General features: G+C 39.1%; 1 protein-coding gene across 2 annotated transcripts in view; it reads left to right on the forward strand.

Annotated features, from left to right (window-relative positions):
* Positions 1-16,341, forward strand: part of XPO1 (exportin 1) — a 43,608-nt gene that overhangs the window by 10,616 nt on the left and 16,651 nt on the right. Inside the window, exons 1-9 of one of the 2 annotated variants that reach the window (XM_039913011.1) lie at positions 457-671; positions 3,428-3,500; positions 10,005-10,066; positions 10,155-10,199; positions 12,340-12,521; positions 13,594-13,642; positions 13,727-13,846; positions 14,525-14,653; positions 16,042-16,200. In XM_039913011.1, the coding sequence (XP_039768945.1) occupies positions 642-671; positions 3,428-3,500; positions 10,005-10,066; positions 10,155-10,199; positions 12,340-12,521; positions 13,594-13,642; positions 13,727-13,846; positions 14,525-14,653; positions 16,042-16,200 (849 nt within the window). In that variant the 5' untranslated portion in view covers positions 457-641. Of the gene's footprint in view, positions 1-456; positions 672-3,427; positions 3,501-10,004; positions 10,067-10,154; positions 10,200-12,339; positions 12,522-13,593; positions 13,643-13,726; positions 13,847-14,524; positions 14,654-16,041; positions 16,201-16,341 lie in introns of those variants that run through there. The other variant, XM_029071884.2, reaches the window with a different exon arrangement.

The raw sequence follows: 16,341 nt of genomic DNA on the forward strand, positions 1-16,341 counted from the left end.
TAGGAGTGGTATTCAGGACCAACATAACATGAACAGAAGGAATATTTTGGGACAGCAAAGTAATCAATTAAAGGCCAGGCACCTCCAACATCAAGTTTTGTGTGTGGTTTACTTTAAACCTTGACTCCTTAGTAGTGATGGTTTAAATGCGACAGCACCCAGTTTTATGTGCAATTTAAAATGTGATTCAGGGCTTTTTTTTTTCTTTTCAAGTTTGAACAGAAGGGTTGATCAAAATGTGTTTTGACTGTTTTAGGTTTAATGATTCACGCTTCTCTTTAAACTAATTTAAAAGTAATACATTTTCATGCATGGCATTCTGTTTTATTACACACAAGGAGGCTACTTGTAAATACTTTGTGTTGAAACAGAAATTAGCCATGTTGTGATTTGTTTCTGAATTCAGACTGTATTAATGAAACAGTTTGTTAGTACTCATTAAATAGTTTTGAAATCTTGGTAAATTTCAGGAGAAAAAAAATCAGTTCAGAACTTCCTCAAAGTGCTAACCTTAAGTAACAGTGTTTGCCTGTTTGCTTGCCTGGTAAATTTTGCTTTTTATACTGACAGACATTACTAATGTTTAAGTTGATTTATCAACAGTATTTTTAAAAACTCAAATTTGTCTTGTGAAAAATGAGATGATTAGAGGAACAGAAAGAAAGCAACAGGTAAAGAATTCTTCAATTTACATCAATTGCAAATGATTTGGTGCTAAATTTATGCACTATGACATTTGGCTTTTATGCAATCATATTTTTTTTCTTTAATTAAAGCTGTTAACACTACCTGATATTAATCATAATGTTCCATTATGTTGATTGCTTGTAATAGGAAGAAAAGGGGTGTCTTCCTGTGCAACTGACACAGCTAGGCTTTGACGGCAGGCCTCCACAAGGTCTACCCTTTTGATTCCCTTTAACTGAATTCTGTTCATCAATTGTTTTTGTTTCATGGGAGGTGGGTGGGGAAAGGGGATTCGGTGCATAGAATAAGTAATTAAGGGCACAGTAGAAATTTCTGCCATAGGGATCATTTCATGCATTTTTTCATTCAGTCTTTGCTGTTATCTGTCCCTCATCTTCATAACTCAGCAGTGGATTTCTTCAAGTCTCTAAAGGCATGTGATAGTGTGAGGCTGAAACTTTAGGGTAGCCCATCATAGCCTAATTGGACAGTTCATCCTTGTAGGCAAAATTAGCTGCCCTTAAACACTTTGAACCAAAAAAACTCAAAAGTTTCTTTAAAGATTAGTATAGCTTAATGTAAATTCATTTTCAATGTCTGCTGTCCAGGACAGAGGTTGGCAACCTCACCCTATTTGTGTTGGAGGGCCATGTACAATCCTGGGGCCTGGTTTGTGAAAGACTTTCAGAAATACTGGGAATAACAGAAAGCATAAATCATTTGGTGATTTGTTGAAAACGTGACGAGGTAAAGAACCAGAGCTTAGTATGGGTAGAAAGTTGGAGGGCAGGGGGAAAGTCAGCAAACTAAGAATGGACAGTGAGAAGACCTGAAAGGAAGAAACACTTAGTAGAAGGAGGGATGTGAAATGAATGCAAAAATGCTGTTTAGAGATAAAAATGTGAAGTAATATTTTCATGTTCCCTGACACATTAACAAAATACGGTTACCAACCTCTGATCCAAGATAATCCTGCATTTCTACATTGTCATTTAATTAGACTTTAGCTTCAAAGGTACTAACTGCGAGACAGAGAATAAAATGAATTTACAATTAATATCACCAAGGTTATTTGTATTGTTATGACGTGTCTAGTTTTGGGTGGTTCCGTTTCTCAGCCGAGGGTTGCTTTTCGATTGTTGGATATAATTTAATAGAAATCTTCCTCTATTTGAATGTGTAGTGAATTTTTATTAAGCGCATCTACTGTTCTGTTGGTTTGTATTAAACTTGCCATGCTCCAATGCCATAGTTATAGAAATTCTTTGCTGTTGAAATTTGTAAGATAGTGCATGCAGACTTTTAAAAGCTACTCAGCAGTTATCCTTTATACCTTTTCTCTTGCATCATTTTTCCAGAGAGCAACTGTAGCTATAGCAGGAAATCAGAAAATGAATACAGGCATATTTACTGCTGGTTATGAAAAGAAGGCTTATAATTTTATTAACTGTAATTGCAGAAATATTTGATCTTGCTTTTGAAGTGTTTCAAAGATTATTCTGCAAATGCAGGTTCTGAAATGGCCAAATTTTGGTGAAAATTTATGAAATGTAGTGAAAGAAAACAGCAAAAACATGCATATGTTTTTGAGTACAATGTAGCTTGGGACAGTCTACATTGTGTTTAAAATAAAATGAGGAACATTTACATGATCCCTTTGGTTGAAATACTAATGGTCCTATTTTATTGTATAACTAACCATTTTAAAGATGAACTCTTATTCTCAGCCAAAACTTGCAATCTGAGAACTAGATGAGAGTGAGTTTACCTTTCAGGTATTGTTGCTGGATTCTTCCCTTACCAACCTCAGATAAGGTGTACCACAAATTTTTCTGGATCCCTTTTCTTCCTCTTGCCTGACCACACTAATTGTTCACGTTTATAGTTTTGATTAGTAACAATGTGGTATGAAAAAGTCCTTGTAAAAAAGTCATTGACTGCTTAGGGTGAATAGCAAGAGAGAGAAAATGGTTTCTCATATGGTTTTCTCAGTTTTGCATTCTTGTTCATTTTAGTTTTTATTACATTCAGGAAGGAATACCTGAAAGGTAGATGGATTGCAACATGCATTTTATGTATTACTTTTGACTGTGCACAAAAGTTTATCTTTAAATTAGTAGAAATAGCTATTTCAGGGGTGGCTTTGAAAATCTAGTGAACCTGGGGGTTGTCTTGTTGGTCCTGAAGTAACACACACCAGTAAAGTTTTGTGAACCCTTTCTAAAGAAAGTGCCTATGACAGTACTTGTAATGCTTAACTCAGAGCTTACAACTCACAGAGGAGTGGTAGGGAACTTGACACCATCCATGCTGCTAAATTTTTAGGAGCCTGGTTGGGTTAAAGTGCTTGAGCATAAGAGCAGCCATTTTCTTTTTTTTCTTTCTTGCTTTTGTTTTCTTTTTTTCTGTGAATTCATATCTGGCTGCTACTTTCTCTTCGGCAGATAGCCCATTTGATGCCAAAGGGCTCTTTATTTGGTTTCTTCTCCTGGTGTGAGCATGATCCAAACATTAGGACTTTTTGTGTAGATTAGTAAAATGAGGAAAATGCATGAACAACTCAGCAAATGGGTGACTAGGTTTCATGTTTAGTGTTTTTATAATTTAAATCTGGTAGCTTTTTAATACCTCTTGAAGCCCTAGCTGTAAATACATGTGTGAGTGGATGTTTGAATGTGACTCCTGAAAATTACTTGCAGTCCAGGAACAGCGTATTCACTTGTTTCTCTTCAATTTTCAGTATTATGGACTGCAAATTTTGGAAAATGTGATAAAAACAAGGTGGAAGATTCTTCCAAGGAACCAGTGTGAAGGTAAAAAAAAAAAAACCACCCAACAAATCTTTAAATTATTATAAATTGGACACTAAATTTTAGTCACTTCAGTCTCTTAAAACAAATGAACTTTTCCAGTGCATATGGCTGAATTCATCAGTGCTCACTATGTCTTGATGAAGTGTATGTTTTCATTGTGTAGCAAGTCAGGTCTCTTTTCCTTTTCAGGAGTGGTAAGGCTTACGGTGGTGGGTGTATTCTAAATAACCAATAAAACCAGCTACAGTATTTTGAAGAACCATTCACAAAGTTACTGATAAAAGCAAAGGGAAAAAAGAGTACTGCCATTTCTCTCATTTTTATAAGTGCCTTTTCAGAATTCTTGGATGGGAAGTCAGAGGGTACCAACTTCATCCTTAAATTCACAACTAGATGAGGTGACTTGTGTTCTCTGAATAAACCTAAGCTGCTTCTGTTTCTGAAGTGCTTACTTTGAGTTAGAAGGCTTACTACCTGGCAAAACCCTGGCATGGTTTTTGTGATTTTTTTAAATTTTAGCTCTTTGGGGTCTGTTTGGGTGCTATATTTGCTCCCATTTGTGTTTAGCTATTCAATATTGAATCGTAATCCAGATGTGTTTTAGATGAGAACCGATTGAAGCTGCTGGATTGTTAGAGATGCTCCTCGGGTGCTGCCTTTTCACAGCATGTGTGCATTTGTGTCTTATCTGCGTGTTTCTTTCTTGCACTTCCTGGCGCTGCACAAGCTACTAATATGATCAATTCCTTTATGTAGATTCTTTGCCCCGGGTCTTTGTGATAGAACCAAGGCTGGCCCATTGTTTACGATGAGAGAGAATGCCATTACTTATTTCTCATTTCATCCCTTTCTCGCTTGGCCACCTGACCATCCCATTCCCCCTGAGTATATCCTTCTCCATTCTCCTCCGCTACACATGGCCACATACCTGAAGGGTGCCCAAACTCTGGATGCTCTTGTATGATTGTGTCTTGCTTCCCTGTTCCCTTCAGCTTTTCTAAACCAAAGGACTTTGAATAGATAGTGTCCAATATTTTTATTTTAACTGAAGTAAACACTTTTGAAGTACTGTGCAAAAGTCTGAAAAAAGCTTTCTTGATTTTCAGATTTCTTGTGAAAAGGATGCTTTTAAAGACTTGTTTGTGAAGATGAGCAGGATAGGTAGCATCATGGAACTTTGGCTCCACCATATGTGGTATTTGATCAGTCATTTTTTAAATACTCAGGGCTGGGGGAATTAGAGTGTCAGTTCTACACAACAATATAATGTTCTCTTTTTTTAATGCACAGTTGGTGGTAAGTCGTGTTCTCTTACTAAGGGATTGTTTTAAAAATAGACAAGTACTATCTATGAAAGTCTATTAGTTTTTTTTTGTGAAACTGGAAATTTATTCTTGCGTCTTTTCAGAGGGTTGGGATTATGAGCAAGTTGCTTTTGGCATCTGAGGTGACATGGTGGAAGGGGAACATGGATCATGAGGAGATGAACTAAATAATTTGTTGAGAGAGTAGTTCCCTTCCTGGAACCATCCCACCTGGGATCTCATAACACCCAGTTATGCCTGGATTTGTTTTTAGTTAGAACAGGGAATTAGGGGATTGATTGACTGCAAACCCTATTTGAATGAGGAATTCCAAAGGATTGGGGGAAATAGCCTCTCAGATTGGTTATCTGAATCGAGACTTGATTTGACTTTTCAAATCTAAACCAGGCTTACAGTTTGGCTGAGGTAGCCATTGTGAGGTACTATAGAGCTGGTTTTCCTTAATGTGTGCCTTTGTGAGAACACCACCTCCAAATTTTAGAAGAACTGAGTTTACTTTCACAGCTCTGCCTGTGATATTTCTTTAATTGCTGACCTGGGTGGGCAAAGCAAGTCTAGCGGCTCTTCAGTCAGTGGTGTTTATTAGGTACTTATGAGGTGCAGAGAGAAATGTACTAAGCGTTTGAGAGTACAGTACAACAGAGTGGCTAGACATGTTTGTTCCCTGCTCAAGAGGAGCTCCACCACCTCCTCCACAATATATCGGGATATATTTGTTACAGAACCTCCATAAAGCAGAAAAGAAAGCCAATCATTGGATCACTCGGTGTACCATTGGTTGTTTCCTTTTTCAGTGGCATTTGTTAAGCACTTACCCTGTGCCAAGCACTGTACTAAGCACTGGGGTAGATACAAGCTTAATCAGGTTGGACACAGTCCCTCTCCCACATGGGGCTCGCAGTCTTAATCCCCATTTTACAGGTGAGGTAACCGAGGTAGAGAAGTGAAGTGACTTACCCAGGATCAAACAGCAAAGTGGCAGAATCAGAATTAAAACCCAAGTCCTCTGACTCTTGGGCCCGTGCTCTTTCCATCCACTAGGCCACCCTACTTCCCAGATTCATTATCTGAATTGAGCCTTGATTTGACTTTTCATATTTAAAATGATTTTATAATTCAGCTGAGCTTAAAGTTGATCCAAAGTAGAATTGAGTACTGTCTGAGCTTTAGGTTTCTAGGGACTCCAGTTGGTCTTTCCTGCTGTGACTAGTTCACCCAATCTTTTCTGAAGTTGTCGGGTACCTGTTGGGTTATCCAACTTATATTCCACTATGACTAAATCATGAGTACCTACAGCCGGGTTTCTACAATACTTATGATTTACCTCATATTCTTTTGTAATATCTTATTCAGATACTTTGTGTACATTTTCATTTGTGTTGAAGGAGTCAAAATATTAGAAGCGGCATGGCTCTGTGGAAAGAGCCTGGGCTTGGGAGTCAGAGGTCATGGGTTCGAATCTCGGCTCCGCCACTTGTCAGCTGTGTGACTGTGGGCAAATCACTTAACTTCTCTGTGCCTCAGTTACCTCATCTGTAAAAATGGGGATTAACTGTGAGCCTCACGTGGGACAGCCTGATTATCCTGTATCTACCCCAGCGCTTAGAACAGTGCTCGGCACATAGTAAGTGCTTAACAAATACCAACATTATTAACATTATTATATTCTGATTAGCAGCACATATGTTTAAAATGGAAATCTAAATAAATTAAGGCACTGCATAACAAAAGTTTGTTCTATTTAATATGGCTAAGCATTTAATATTCACCTCAAAAATAAACTATTTAAAGCAATCAGATGAATAGTGTAGGATTTCTCCTTTCTGTCTGAGTTTGTACAGAATGATTATTCTTCTCTTCCATTCTCTTAAACCGAATGAATAAGCACTCCAGTGAACAAAATCTGGTGGGCTGTCCAGCAAGAGCAAAAGTAGTAACACCTATCACTTTGGGGAAGCCTTGCATGGTGGTAGGTCAATCGGCATTCCCCTCTTGGGGGTGGGCATGGGTCCTATGGGTGCAGGCCAAGCCATTTTAATTAGCCTGCCAAAGCGGCCCATTTTGGGGTTGGCAATATTCAGTATTTACTTGGCTATAGGGGCATAGGAATCAGGAACATCTTGGAAGGGTGTTCTCCAGGAGACCTTCCCCAGCATAGTTGCTTGTTTCCCCACCCTACTGCCCACTTCACCACTTCCATGCCACCTCTCGTTCATTCATTTGTCTTTATTGAGCACTTACTGTGTGCTGAACACTGTTCTAAGTGCTTGGAAAAGTACAATATGGCAGTAAAGAGTGACAATCCCTGCCCACCATGAGCTCACAGTCTAGAAAAAGGGATAATAATTATGGTGGTTGTTAAGCCCTTACCATGTGCCAAGCACTGTTCTAAGCTCTGAGATAGGTCCAAGTTAATTAGGTTGGGCACAGTCCCTGTCCCACGTAGGGCTCATAGTCTGAGGAGGAGGGAGAAGGCTTTAATCCTCATTTTCAGATGAGCTATCAGAGAAATCGAGTGACTGGCCCAAATTCACACAGCAGACATGTGGGAGAGCTGGAATTAGAACCCAGGTCCTCTGACTCCCAGGCTCAGTCTCTTTCCTCTAGGCCACGGTGCCCTCCACTCTGGCGCTACTCCCCCCTCCCCTGCCGTTGCATGGGTCAAGCATGTCTTTGTATCCTGTTACCTTCTCCTGTCTGTAATTTAGTTCGTCTGCCTTCCCCACTAAATGCAGAGGTTAGGGGCTAGAGTTCATGTGTACTAATGATAGTCTCCTCAGTGCTTAGTACAGTGTGATACATTCAGCAGGTGCTCAAAAATACTAATGCTTGATTTGATTGGGGTTCAGGAAGTACACTTGAGTCTCTAGAGCTTCCACAGTACTAATGACCCAGAGGTGAAAGATGTCATGGCAGTCATAACTTAATGGGGACCCTCCATATGCTACCATTTTCATCCAAAATGTCCAGCAACTATTACTGTGTGCTGGCCTTTGGTTAAAGGATCTGGATAGACCTAGCTGTTATTGCCTTCGTGTCCAAAGTCAGATACAAGGATTGGATTGAGATCCTATGTATTCTTCTTTGGACTATTGCTTTCTGTAGTAAATTAAAGTTAGTCATTGTGAAGAGGAGTGGGAGTTGACTAAATTTTTAAGTGTCATTACAGATGACTTTAGTTGTCTGGGTGTCTGGAAATGCAGTCTTTGGAGCTTAAGTTTTATAGGATTGTTAGTGATGGGTTGTCAAGCATTCCCAAATACAGAGTTGACTCATGCTGCTCTACTATGTAGTGTTTCAAGGACTGAAAATAGGCTCATCTCAAGCCGAAAGTTGTTTAGGAATTTTGATGCATCGTTGAATGCTGTGCTATTTCCCTAGGATCGTGTGGGACACAGTATATTAGGTTCAGAGAAGGGAAGTGTAATTTTCTCACATTCCCTTGTTAAAGTAATATGTAAAGCAAAATTAAACAATATAATCCTGTTGGTTTTTTGACGAGTGTTTGGAAATTTTCATTTGGTTATTGAATTTGGAGTTAGAATGCACATCAAAGGATGGATTGTAGAATTTGGAGTCTTCTTTTATAAAATGGCAAGCTCAGGTTTCCCTGGGTCTTTCTAGGACACCAGTTCAGAGCTTAGAAGTGTTTAGGGAAGTTACTGCTATCACTGATTGTCTTCATTTAGCATGGGAGGCATATGGACAACTGCCAGTATAGAGAGAATATATGTATGCATTTTATGTAAAACAATGGAGGTGAATTATAAATAACCTTCTTAAGCTCCAACATCAAAAAATAAAACCCTATATGAAGTAATGTAGAGAGAAAGTGTGGAAAGAATATGGATCAGGAAGCCAGAGGACCTGGATTCTAGTCCCAGCTTCGTTTCTGCCTTCTTGTGACCTTAAATTAATTAGCAGTATTTTTTGAGGGCTTATTATCTGCAGAGCACTGTCTTAAATGCTGGGGAGAGTACAGTACAACATAGTTCATAGGCAAGTTTCCTCCCCACAGTCTAGTGTGGGGGGGTGGGTAGACATGTAATATAAATTATGGCCCTGTATCTAAATAATGAGTGGCTGAGGGTGGGTTGAATATCATAAGTGCATGGGTGGAGTAGAAAGAAGAGATAGAAGGGAAAAGAAAGCTTAATAGAGAAGCGGTGGGGCCTAGTGGAAAGAGCACAGGCCTGAGAGAGGACCTGGATTCTAATCCTGGCTCTGCTTTTACTTATTGTGTGACCTTGGGCAAGTCACCCAAATTCTGTCCCTCAGTTTCTTTATCTGTAAAATGGGGATTAAGACTGAGCCCCATTTAGTACAATGCCTGGCAATAATAATAATGTTGGTATCTGTTAAGCACTTACTATGTGCAGAGCACTGTTCTAAGCGCTGGGGTAGATACAGGGTAATCAGGTTGTCCCATGTGAGGCTCACAGTTAATCCCAATTTGACAGATGAGGTAACTGAGGCACGAGAAGTTAAGTGACTTGCCCACAGTCACAAGTGGCAGAGCTGGGATTCGAACTCTTGACCTCTGACTCCCAAGCCCGTGCTCTTTCCACTGAGCCACACTGCTGGCTCATAGTAAGTTCTTAACAAATACCTTTTTTGAAAAAAGAGGCTTCATGGAGAGAGTGATGCTCTGTCTTATGGAGGGATGTCATATTTAAACCTTAAAGTGCATATTTTGTTTCTTTAGCATCTTGGTTTTCAGTTAAATTTCTTCTAGGCATGTATCCGCTATTCATTGTTTCTCTTTATTAAAATTGGGAGCCTTTTTAAAAAGTGTACATAGTGGGGAAAAAATAAGCATTAGGAAACTGGCTCTGTGCCTCATTTGGGCCTTTTAATTCAGTTTTCTTGTGCCTGCTATTCCTGAGACTGAATTCCAGTGAAAGCTTCGGGGTAAATTGAGATATTAAACTCTTTGTCACCAGTTTTCAGTGAAGTGTCCAGGGTTCTAGAAAGTATTGAGAAGCAAGTCTTGATAAATATAAAATGTTTTTTCCACCGACCCATCTCTTTCTAACTGAAAATATGAACTTAAATCCTTTCACACTGTCAAATGCTGTATCCACGCCACCAGGAGAGAGTGTCTTTTATTTTTGTTTCTTTGTTTTTTGTTTTTCTCCTCCTGGGGGGGATTTACAGTAAACTTTTTCTTTTTTGGTAGGAATAAAAAAATATGTTGTCGGCCTCATTATCAAGACCTCATCTGATCCGACATGTGTAGAGGTGAGTAAATTCTGTTTGATCGGGGGAAAGAATGGGATGTAGGAGGAAACTTTTAAACCTAATGAAGATTTTGTTTTTTTACCATTAGAAAGAAAAGGTGTATATTGGGAAGCTGAATATGATTCTTGTTCAGGTAAGCCTTCATGCTGTCATCCCATTTTCTTTTCTGAGGTAAATGTTTCATTAGTTTTGTGAGGCAAAAGCAAATCTTGTTCTGTTGGCTCATAGCTGGGTTTTGTATGTTATACCTATTTAACCTGAAAAATTGAGTGTCTGACACTTGAAGCTCACTTTTACCTATTGTGTGTGGTAGGGTTGGAACTACACTCACATGTGAGGCCCCGTCAAGGCCTTTTTCTTGCATTTTGTGATCGCAGCTCATCTTCTCAAGTTGGGAAAAGGACTCTACAAGCAACTTCTTGATACACTTCCATTCTTTTGTAAAATTGCCAGGATTTTTTCCCTAGGAAGCAGAGAGCAGTTAAGTTCCATATTTGCCGTGTTCCTAGGCAGACGATACTTTCTTCCCTTCAAATGCCCTTCCGATGGTCTTAAAGACTTCTTGTGAGCTCACTTCCTGGGCTGATGGAAGGCATTACACCCTCCTCCCCACACTCTCATTAGCCAGACTAATAGTGTTGGCAGCTATTAGCTTGAGAGAATAAGATCTTTTACTGTCCCCCACCTTGTGGCTGTTGGCACTGCTGCCTGATTTCATGCCAGGTGAAGCTCCCTCCTCACCTTTACCCCTCTGTTCTCAGAAGGAAACGGCTCAGCCGGTGCAGCCTTGCCTGAGAACTGTGGCAGCTCTTCACACGCAAAGAAGCATAGACTCCAGGGCAGAAGCTTATTGCAGGTGGTTCCTACCTGGCCGTCACATAGTGCCTTTCTATTGTTGATGCTCCCTCCTTCCCACTGTTTAAAAAAGTGGAAAATAGAAATGATGGTTGGGGAGTGGCAGGGAGAGGGAGCAGATGAAAGGGGGTGGTTGACAGTGTCGAAGGCAGCTAAGAGGTCGAGGAGGATTAGGATGGTGTAGAGGTCATTGGATTTGGCCAGAAGGGAGTCCCTGGTGGTGTTTGAGAGGGTGGTTTCTGTGAAGGGGAAGGAAGCCAGATTGAAGGGGATCAAGGAGTAAATTGGAGGAGAGGAACTTGACAGTGGTGGGTATAGACAACTCACTCAAGGAGTTTGGAGAGGAGGGAGATGGGGTGATACCTGGAGGGAGCCATGGGCTCAAGGCAGGGTTTTTTTTAAGGATAGAGTGACATGAGCATGTTCGAGTTCAGTGTGGAAGAAGCCTTAGGAGAGGGAACAGTTGAAGGTGACAGTCAGGGAGGGAAGAAGGGAGGAGGCGGGTGTTTTGTTACAGTGAGAAGGGATGGAGTCATGTGCTGGTGGGCGGGGTCGATTTGAGAGAAAGCAGATCTCAAATACTGGGAAAGATGCGAGAGTTGAAGGGAGAGAGGGGAGATTTTTTAGGAAGGCCACGCCTGTTTCCCCAAATCATTAGGTGCAAGATAGTACCTCTTTCCCTCAGTAACCTTGTTGACCTGGCTCGGTAGAAAAACTGCTATCTGAGGGAGGCTGCACCGTAGGCATTACAAGGATATGTCCAGGGTCATCTGAGAGTGGCCACAAGTGTGATCATTCGGCGAACCTACATATACTTGGAGAACTTGAGTTGTGATAAGAAATCTTTTGCCCTCATGGGAAGTGTTGTGGAATTCCAGGCATGCTGATTATTATGGGTTGAAAGAATAGGGAGGAGGTGCAAGATGTAGGTTTGGGCCATGAGCTGCATGGACCTGGAGCTAAGGTGGAGGGTGCGAGCAAGAGACTTACTTGAAAATAGCCTGTGGAAACTGATCATGTTGGCATATAGCTCAGTAGAGTTTTGGGTTCTTAAACTAATCTTTAGCTCCCGCAGTTATCCTGTAACACGGGGTTATGTTCTTGATGAACCCCTTCATTAGGAAAACTTGAATTACAGCACATACACCCTGGTGAACACTGCATACACGCAACCGTTTCATCCAACATCACCATCTCTATCCAGGCAGGCACACATTGCCAGAAAAGTGTTCCTTAATTCGCGCATTCTGTCAATGCTTAGGCAAAATATTGCTCAGGCAGAAACATTTTGGTGGAACAGAATGTATCAACCTGAATTCCTTTAATAATTTGCAAGAGTTAGCTGATCGCCCAAACTTGGCAGAGAAGAGGAAAGAAACTAAGTTCTAGGAAATCTATTTCACGTCTTGTAATTTTAGATTCTAAAGCAAGAATGGCCCAAACACTGGCCAACTTTTATCAGTGACATCGTGGGAGCAAGCAGAACCAGTGAAAGCCTTTGCCAGAATAATATGGTGATTCTAAAACTGTTGAGCGAAGAAGTCTTTGACTTTTCCAGTGGACAGATAACTCAAGTGAAAGCCAAACATTTGAAAGACAGGCAAGTAAATGGGTTTGACACTCTATCTTGGGTTAACTTTTGTTTATTGAAGTTTGTTTTTTCTGCAATTCAGAGAGATTTGGATGAGTAGTTTTTTGCTTTAACAATAATTCAGAGTTTAAATAGGATATTGGTGTAAGTTAGGCCCAAAATTAGAACTAAGAGAACCAGGCAAAGGCAACTTATTTTAGTGGTCCCTCTGGAAGAAAAGAGGGAATAGATACTGCTTTTTTGCAAGCCATCTTTGGCTTACTAAATACACAAACATTTTTCACAGCTGCAGAAGGCAAATTCTGCAAAACTCTATCAATTTTAAAAGTACTAATTTTGGGGAGCGGAACTCTTGTGAAAATTGGCTTCTGATAAAAATTTATTTTTAGCACAGTAGTAATGTGGGGTAAAGTTTTTTATCAGCATTTTCAGTTGAATTGATAAGCTCTTTTTACATTCTAATCTTCTCCTGTGCCCTTTTGAAAGGTAATTTTGTAGAAGGAATTGCTAGGAAAAATATGCCAAGGCAAACAAAACAAGAAAAAATGATTATGGAGAGAAAAAAACAGGAGAGTGAGGAAGTGTTCTTATTTTCAAGGTTTCCCCCAAAATGTGTTCTTTGAATAAAGGCATTCGGACATATTGCAGTAAGATTTGGGACATACTATGGAGAACTTTGGTTTTTTGTTTGTTTTTTTTCCTCTTTAAATCCAGTATTGCAATCTAAACACATTCCTATGTTTCTGGATTAAAGATGTGTTTTCAAGATTCATTAAAAGTGTCAAAATGGCCCTCTCTAATGAGTTTAGAAGCATGTTTATCTAATAACTAACCTAAGGTTAAAAAACAATCACCCTATTTCTTCTTTCACCATGAGGACGTTCCTTCATCCTATTATTATGTGGGAAATTGTGTTCGAGAAAATAAAGGACAGCCCATTCTTAAAAACTGTTTTAATTCATAGTGTTGAGCATTGTACCTAGAGTTAATCAGATGGTTGCCAGTTCTAGAATTCATGAAATGCAAACCAGTTAGGATATGTGAAGATCTGTTTCTGAACATTTTTATCTTTCTTTTATAGTATGTGCAATGAGTTTTCACAAATATTTCAGCTCTGTCAGTTTGTGATGGTAAGTCTGACACACTCATTTACATTTTAATCAAAAATGAACTTTAAATGAGACAATTAATGTGGGTATATATTTTTGTTACAGGAAAATTCCCAAAATGCCCCACTTGTACATGCAACTTTGGAAACATTGCTAAGATTTCTTAACTGGATTCCACTGGGCTATATTTTTGAGACCAAGTTAATCAGCACATTAATATATAAGGTATTCGTAATATATTTTCCCTTGAAATGAATGTTTGGATTTGTGTCTGCCCAAGTGTTTAATAGTATTTGTATTGTGCAGTGTATTGTAGAATAATGCATTTTTTCCTCAGGAGCCAACATAATGTTCTTTTATTGGCTACGTTCATCCAAAATTGTTCCATTTCTCTTTGGAAGTGGGAACTTGACTTGAGTACCTTTTTAAACAAAATTAATGGGTGGAGGGTGTATTTGTGGAATCAATCTGATTTTCTGATTTAAGGCTTGGAGCCAATTTGCATTAAACTCTACTGGAACCGATTAATTGGAAAGTGATATCAGTTCATAATTTGGTTCCCTGTATATTCATACATTAGAACATGGGGAAAAAATTGTATCACTTGACTTGTCTGTACCAGTGTACTCACTAACAAATATGGTTAGACCTAACCTTGATGCCATGCTTCCCCGCCTGGAAGACATGTTGGCGGTGTTTTGATTTTTATTCATGTACACACAAACTAGCCCGAGGGGAATTCTGGAGGCCAGAGAATGGAGATTAGAATGAACAGGTTTCTGACAACAATATTGATGTCCTAGTTCATCTCATTCTTTTCCATTTCTCATTCTTCGATATTATAAACAATTTCAAAATGGAAAACTTTGCAGGTCCTCTATTCACACAATTCTTCTTTTGTAGTTTCTGAACGTTCCAATGTTTCGAAATGTCTCTCTGAAGTGCCTCACTGAGATTGCTGGTGTGAGCGTCAGCCAGTATGAGGAACAATTTGTAACACTCTTTACGCTAACCATGATGCAGCTAAAACAGGTAAACTTGGTGTATGATTCTAGCCAAAAAAATAAACATTGATTTAGGAATATGGTTTAGTTGCTTGTGGCTTTATGTCCTGAGGCTTAGTATTGTGGGCAGGGAACCTACCAGCTATTAACAGCATATTCTCCCAAATGCTTGCTACTGTACTTTTCACACAGAAGTCCTCAATAAGTACGATCGATTGAAGTGTTTATATGACTTGTCATGATGAATTGAAGATCTAGTTAGAAGTTTGTAGATAGAAGAAAAGATTATCTGAATTAAGATGGTTAATTTTTATCATCTGGATTTAAAATTTTTGACTGCATTGTAAGTGCCCACTCAGTTATTTCTCAATTATTCAGCATAATCTTGGTTAGGACAACTTGTTATTTAAATAAATGATGTTCAGACAACTGGTTTACCTGCAATTCAAATGATTTGAGTGAATACAATGGTCAGTCAAAAATCAGTGGTGTTAGTTCAAGGTAATTCACTTTGGATGAAAACTAAGCATCTGCGCGATGAAAAATAACAAACCCAGAGTAATATTCGACAGGCTTGTTGGGCCAAAACCTGCAAAAGAATCTCTCATTTCCTCCTCGGTCACCCCTCACCTGCCAAGAACCCTATTGGAACAGGGGGTAAAGTAGCTGATGAGTGGGTATTAGCAACTTGCATTGAGTACGTGCAGTTATATTGATGGTTACGTGTCAACATTAGAGTCACACAATACACCAAGATTTCCAACACACTGATTGGGGAATCTCCAGTCCAGCCCATTTCTTTTCTCTCAAATAGGTATTTGCTTTTAAACACTAAGCTTGGCGGTATTTATTTATCTATTGATTGCACAGCAATAATGGTATTAACTGAGTAGGCATTAAATGCAACACACTGTATTAAGCTTCTGAGAGCAGAACCAATTCAAAAAAAGGCATGCTCACTGCCCACAGGGAGGTTACATTTTATAGAAAAAACATGGAGACACACCTCTAATGGAGCATATTGTGGGCAGGGAACATGTCTTACCAACTTTGTTGTATTGTACACTACCAAGCACTTAGTACATTTCTCTGTACACAGTAAGCACTCAATACCATTGATTCATGGAAACGTATTGAAATATGCTTACAGTCTGAAAATCTCAGGGAAGGCAAACTGGCATGAATTGATCAAACCATAGATTTAAAATTGATTTTAGAAAGTTGTTTTTATGGTCAAGAATCTTGAGTCACGAAGCTTTATCGCAGCAGGAGGGGGTTATAATTTCATTAGAAATGAGCAGTTGGTTATCACCTTTAAAATAAAGTTTCAAGCAAGCGGTGCAATATAGCCTTTCTCTTAAGTGTAAAAAAATTTAGATATAAAACTTGATTCTCATGCGTTTTGTTGTTTTTTAGATGCTTCCTTTAAATACCAATATTCGACTTGCATATTCCAATGGAAAAGACGATGAGCAGAACTTCATTCAAAATCTCAGCTTATTTCTCTGCACCTTTCTTAAAGAACATGGTCAACTTATAGAAAAGAGATTAAACCTCAGGGAAACATTGATGGAGGTAAGGGTTTTTTTGGTTGTTTTCTGTTTTTGTGTATGTCCTACAGTGTAGAACTACTGTTCTGCAGACTTACCACAGAGGGGAGCAAAATTTTAATGGCACATATAAGCAAAACAACTTATTTGTAGTCTGATGCTCCAT

This window comes from Ornithorhynchus anatinus, chromosome 9 (assembly GCF_004115215.2).
Source record: "Ornithorhynchus anatinus isolate Pmale09 chromosome 9, mOrnAna1.pri.v4, whole genome shotgun sequence".
Lineage (NCBI taxonomy): Eukaryota > Metazoa > Chordata > Mammalia > Monotremata > Ornithorhynchidae > Ornithorhynchus > Ornithorhynchus anatinus.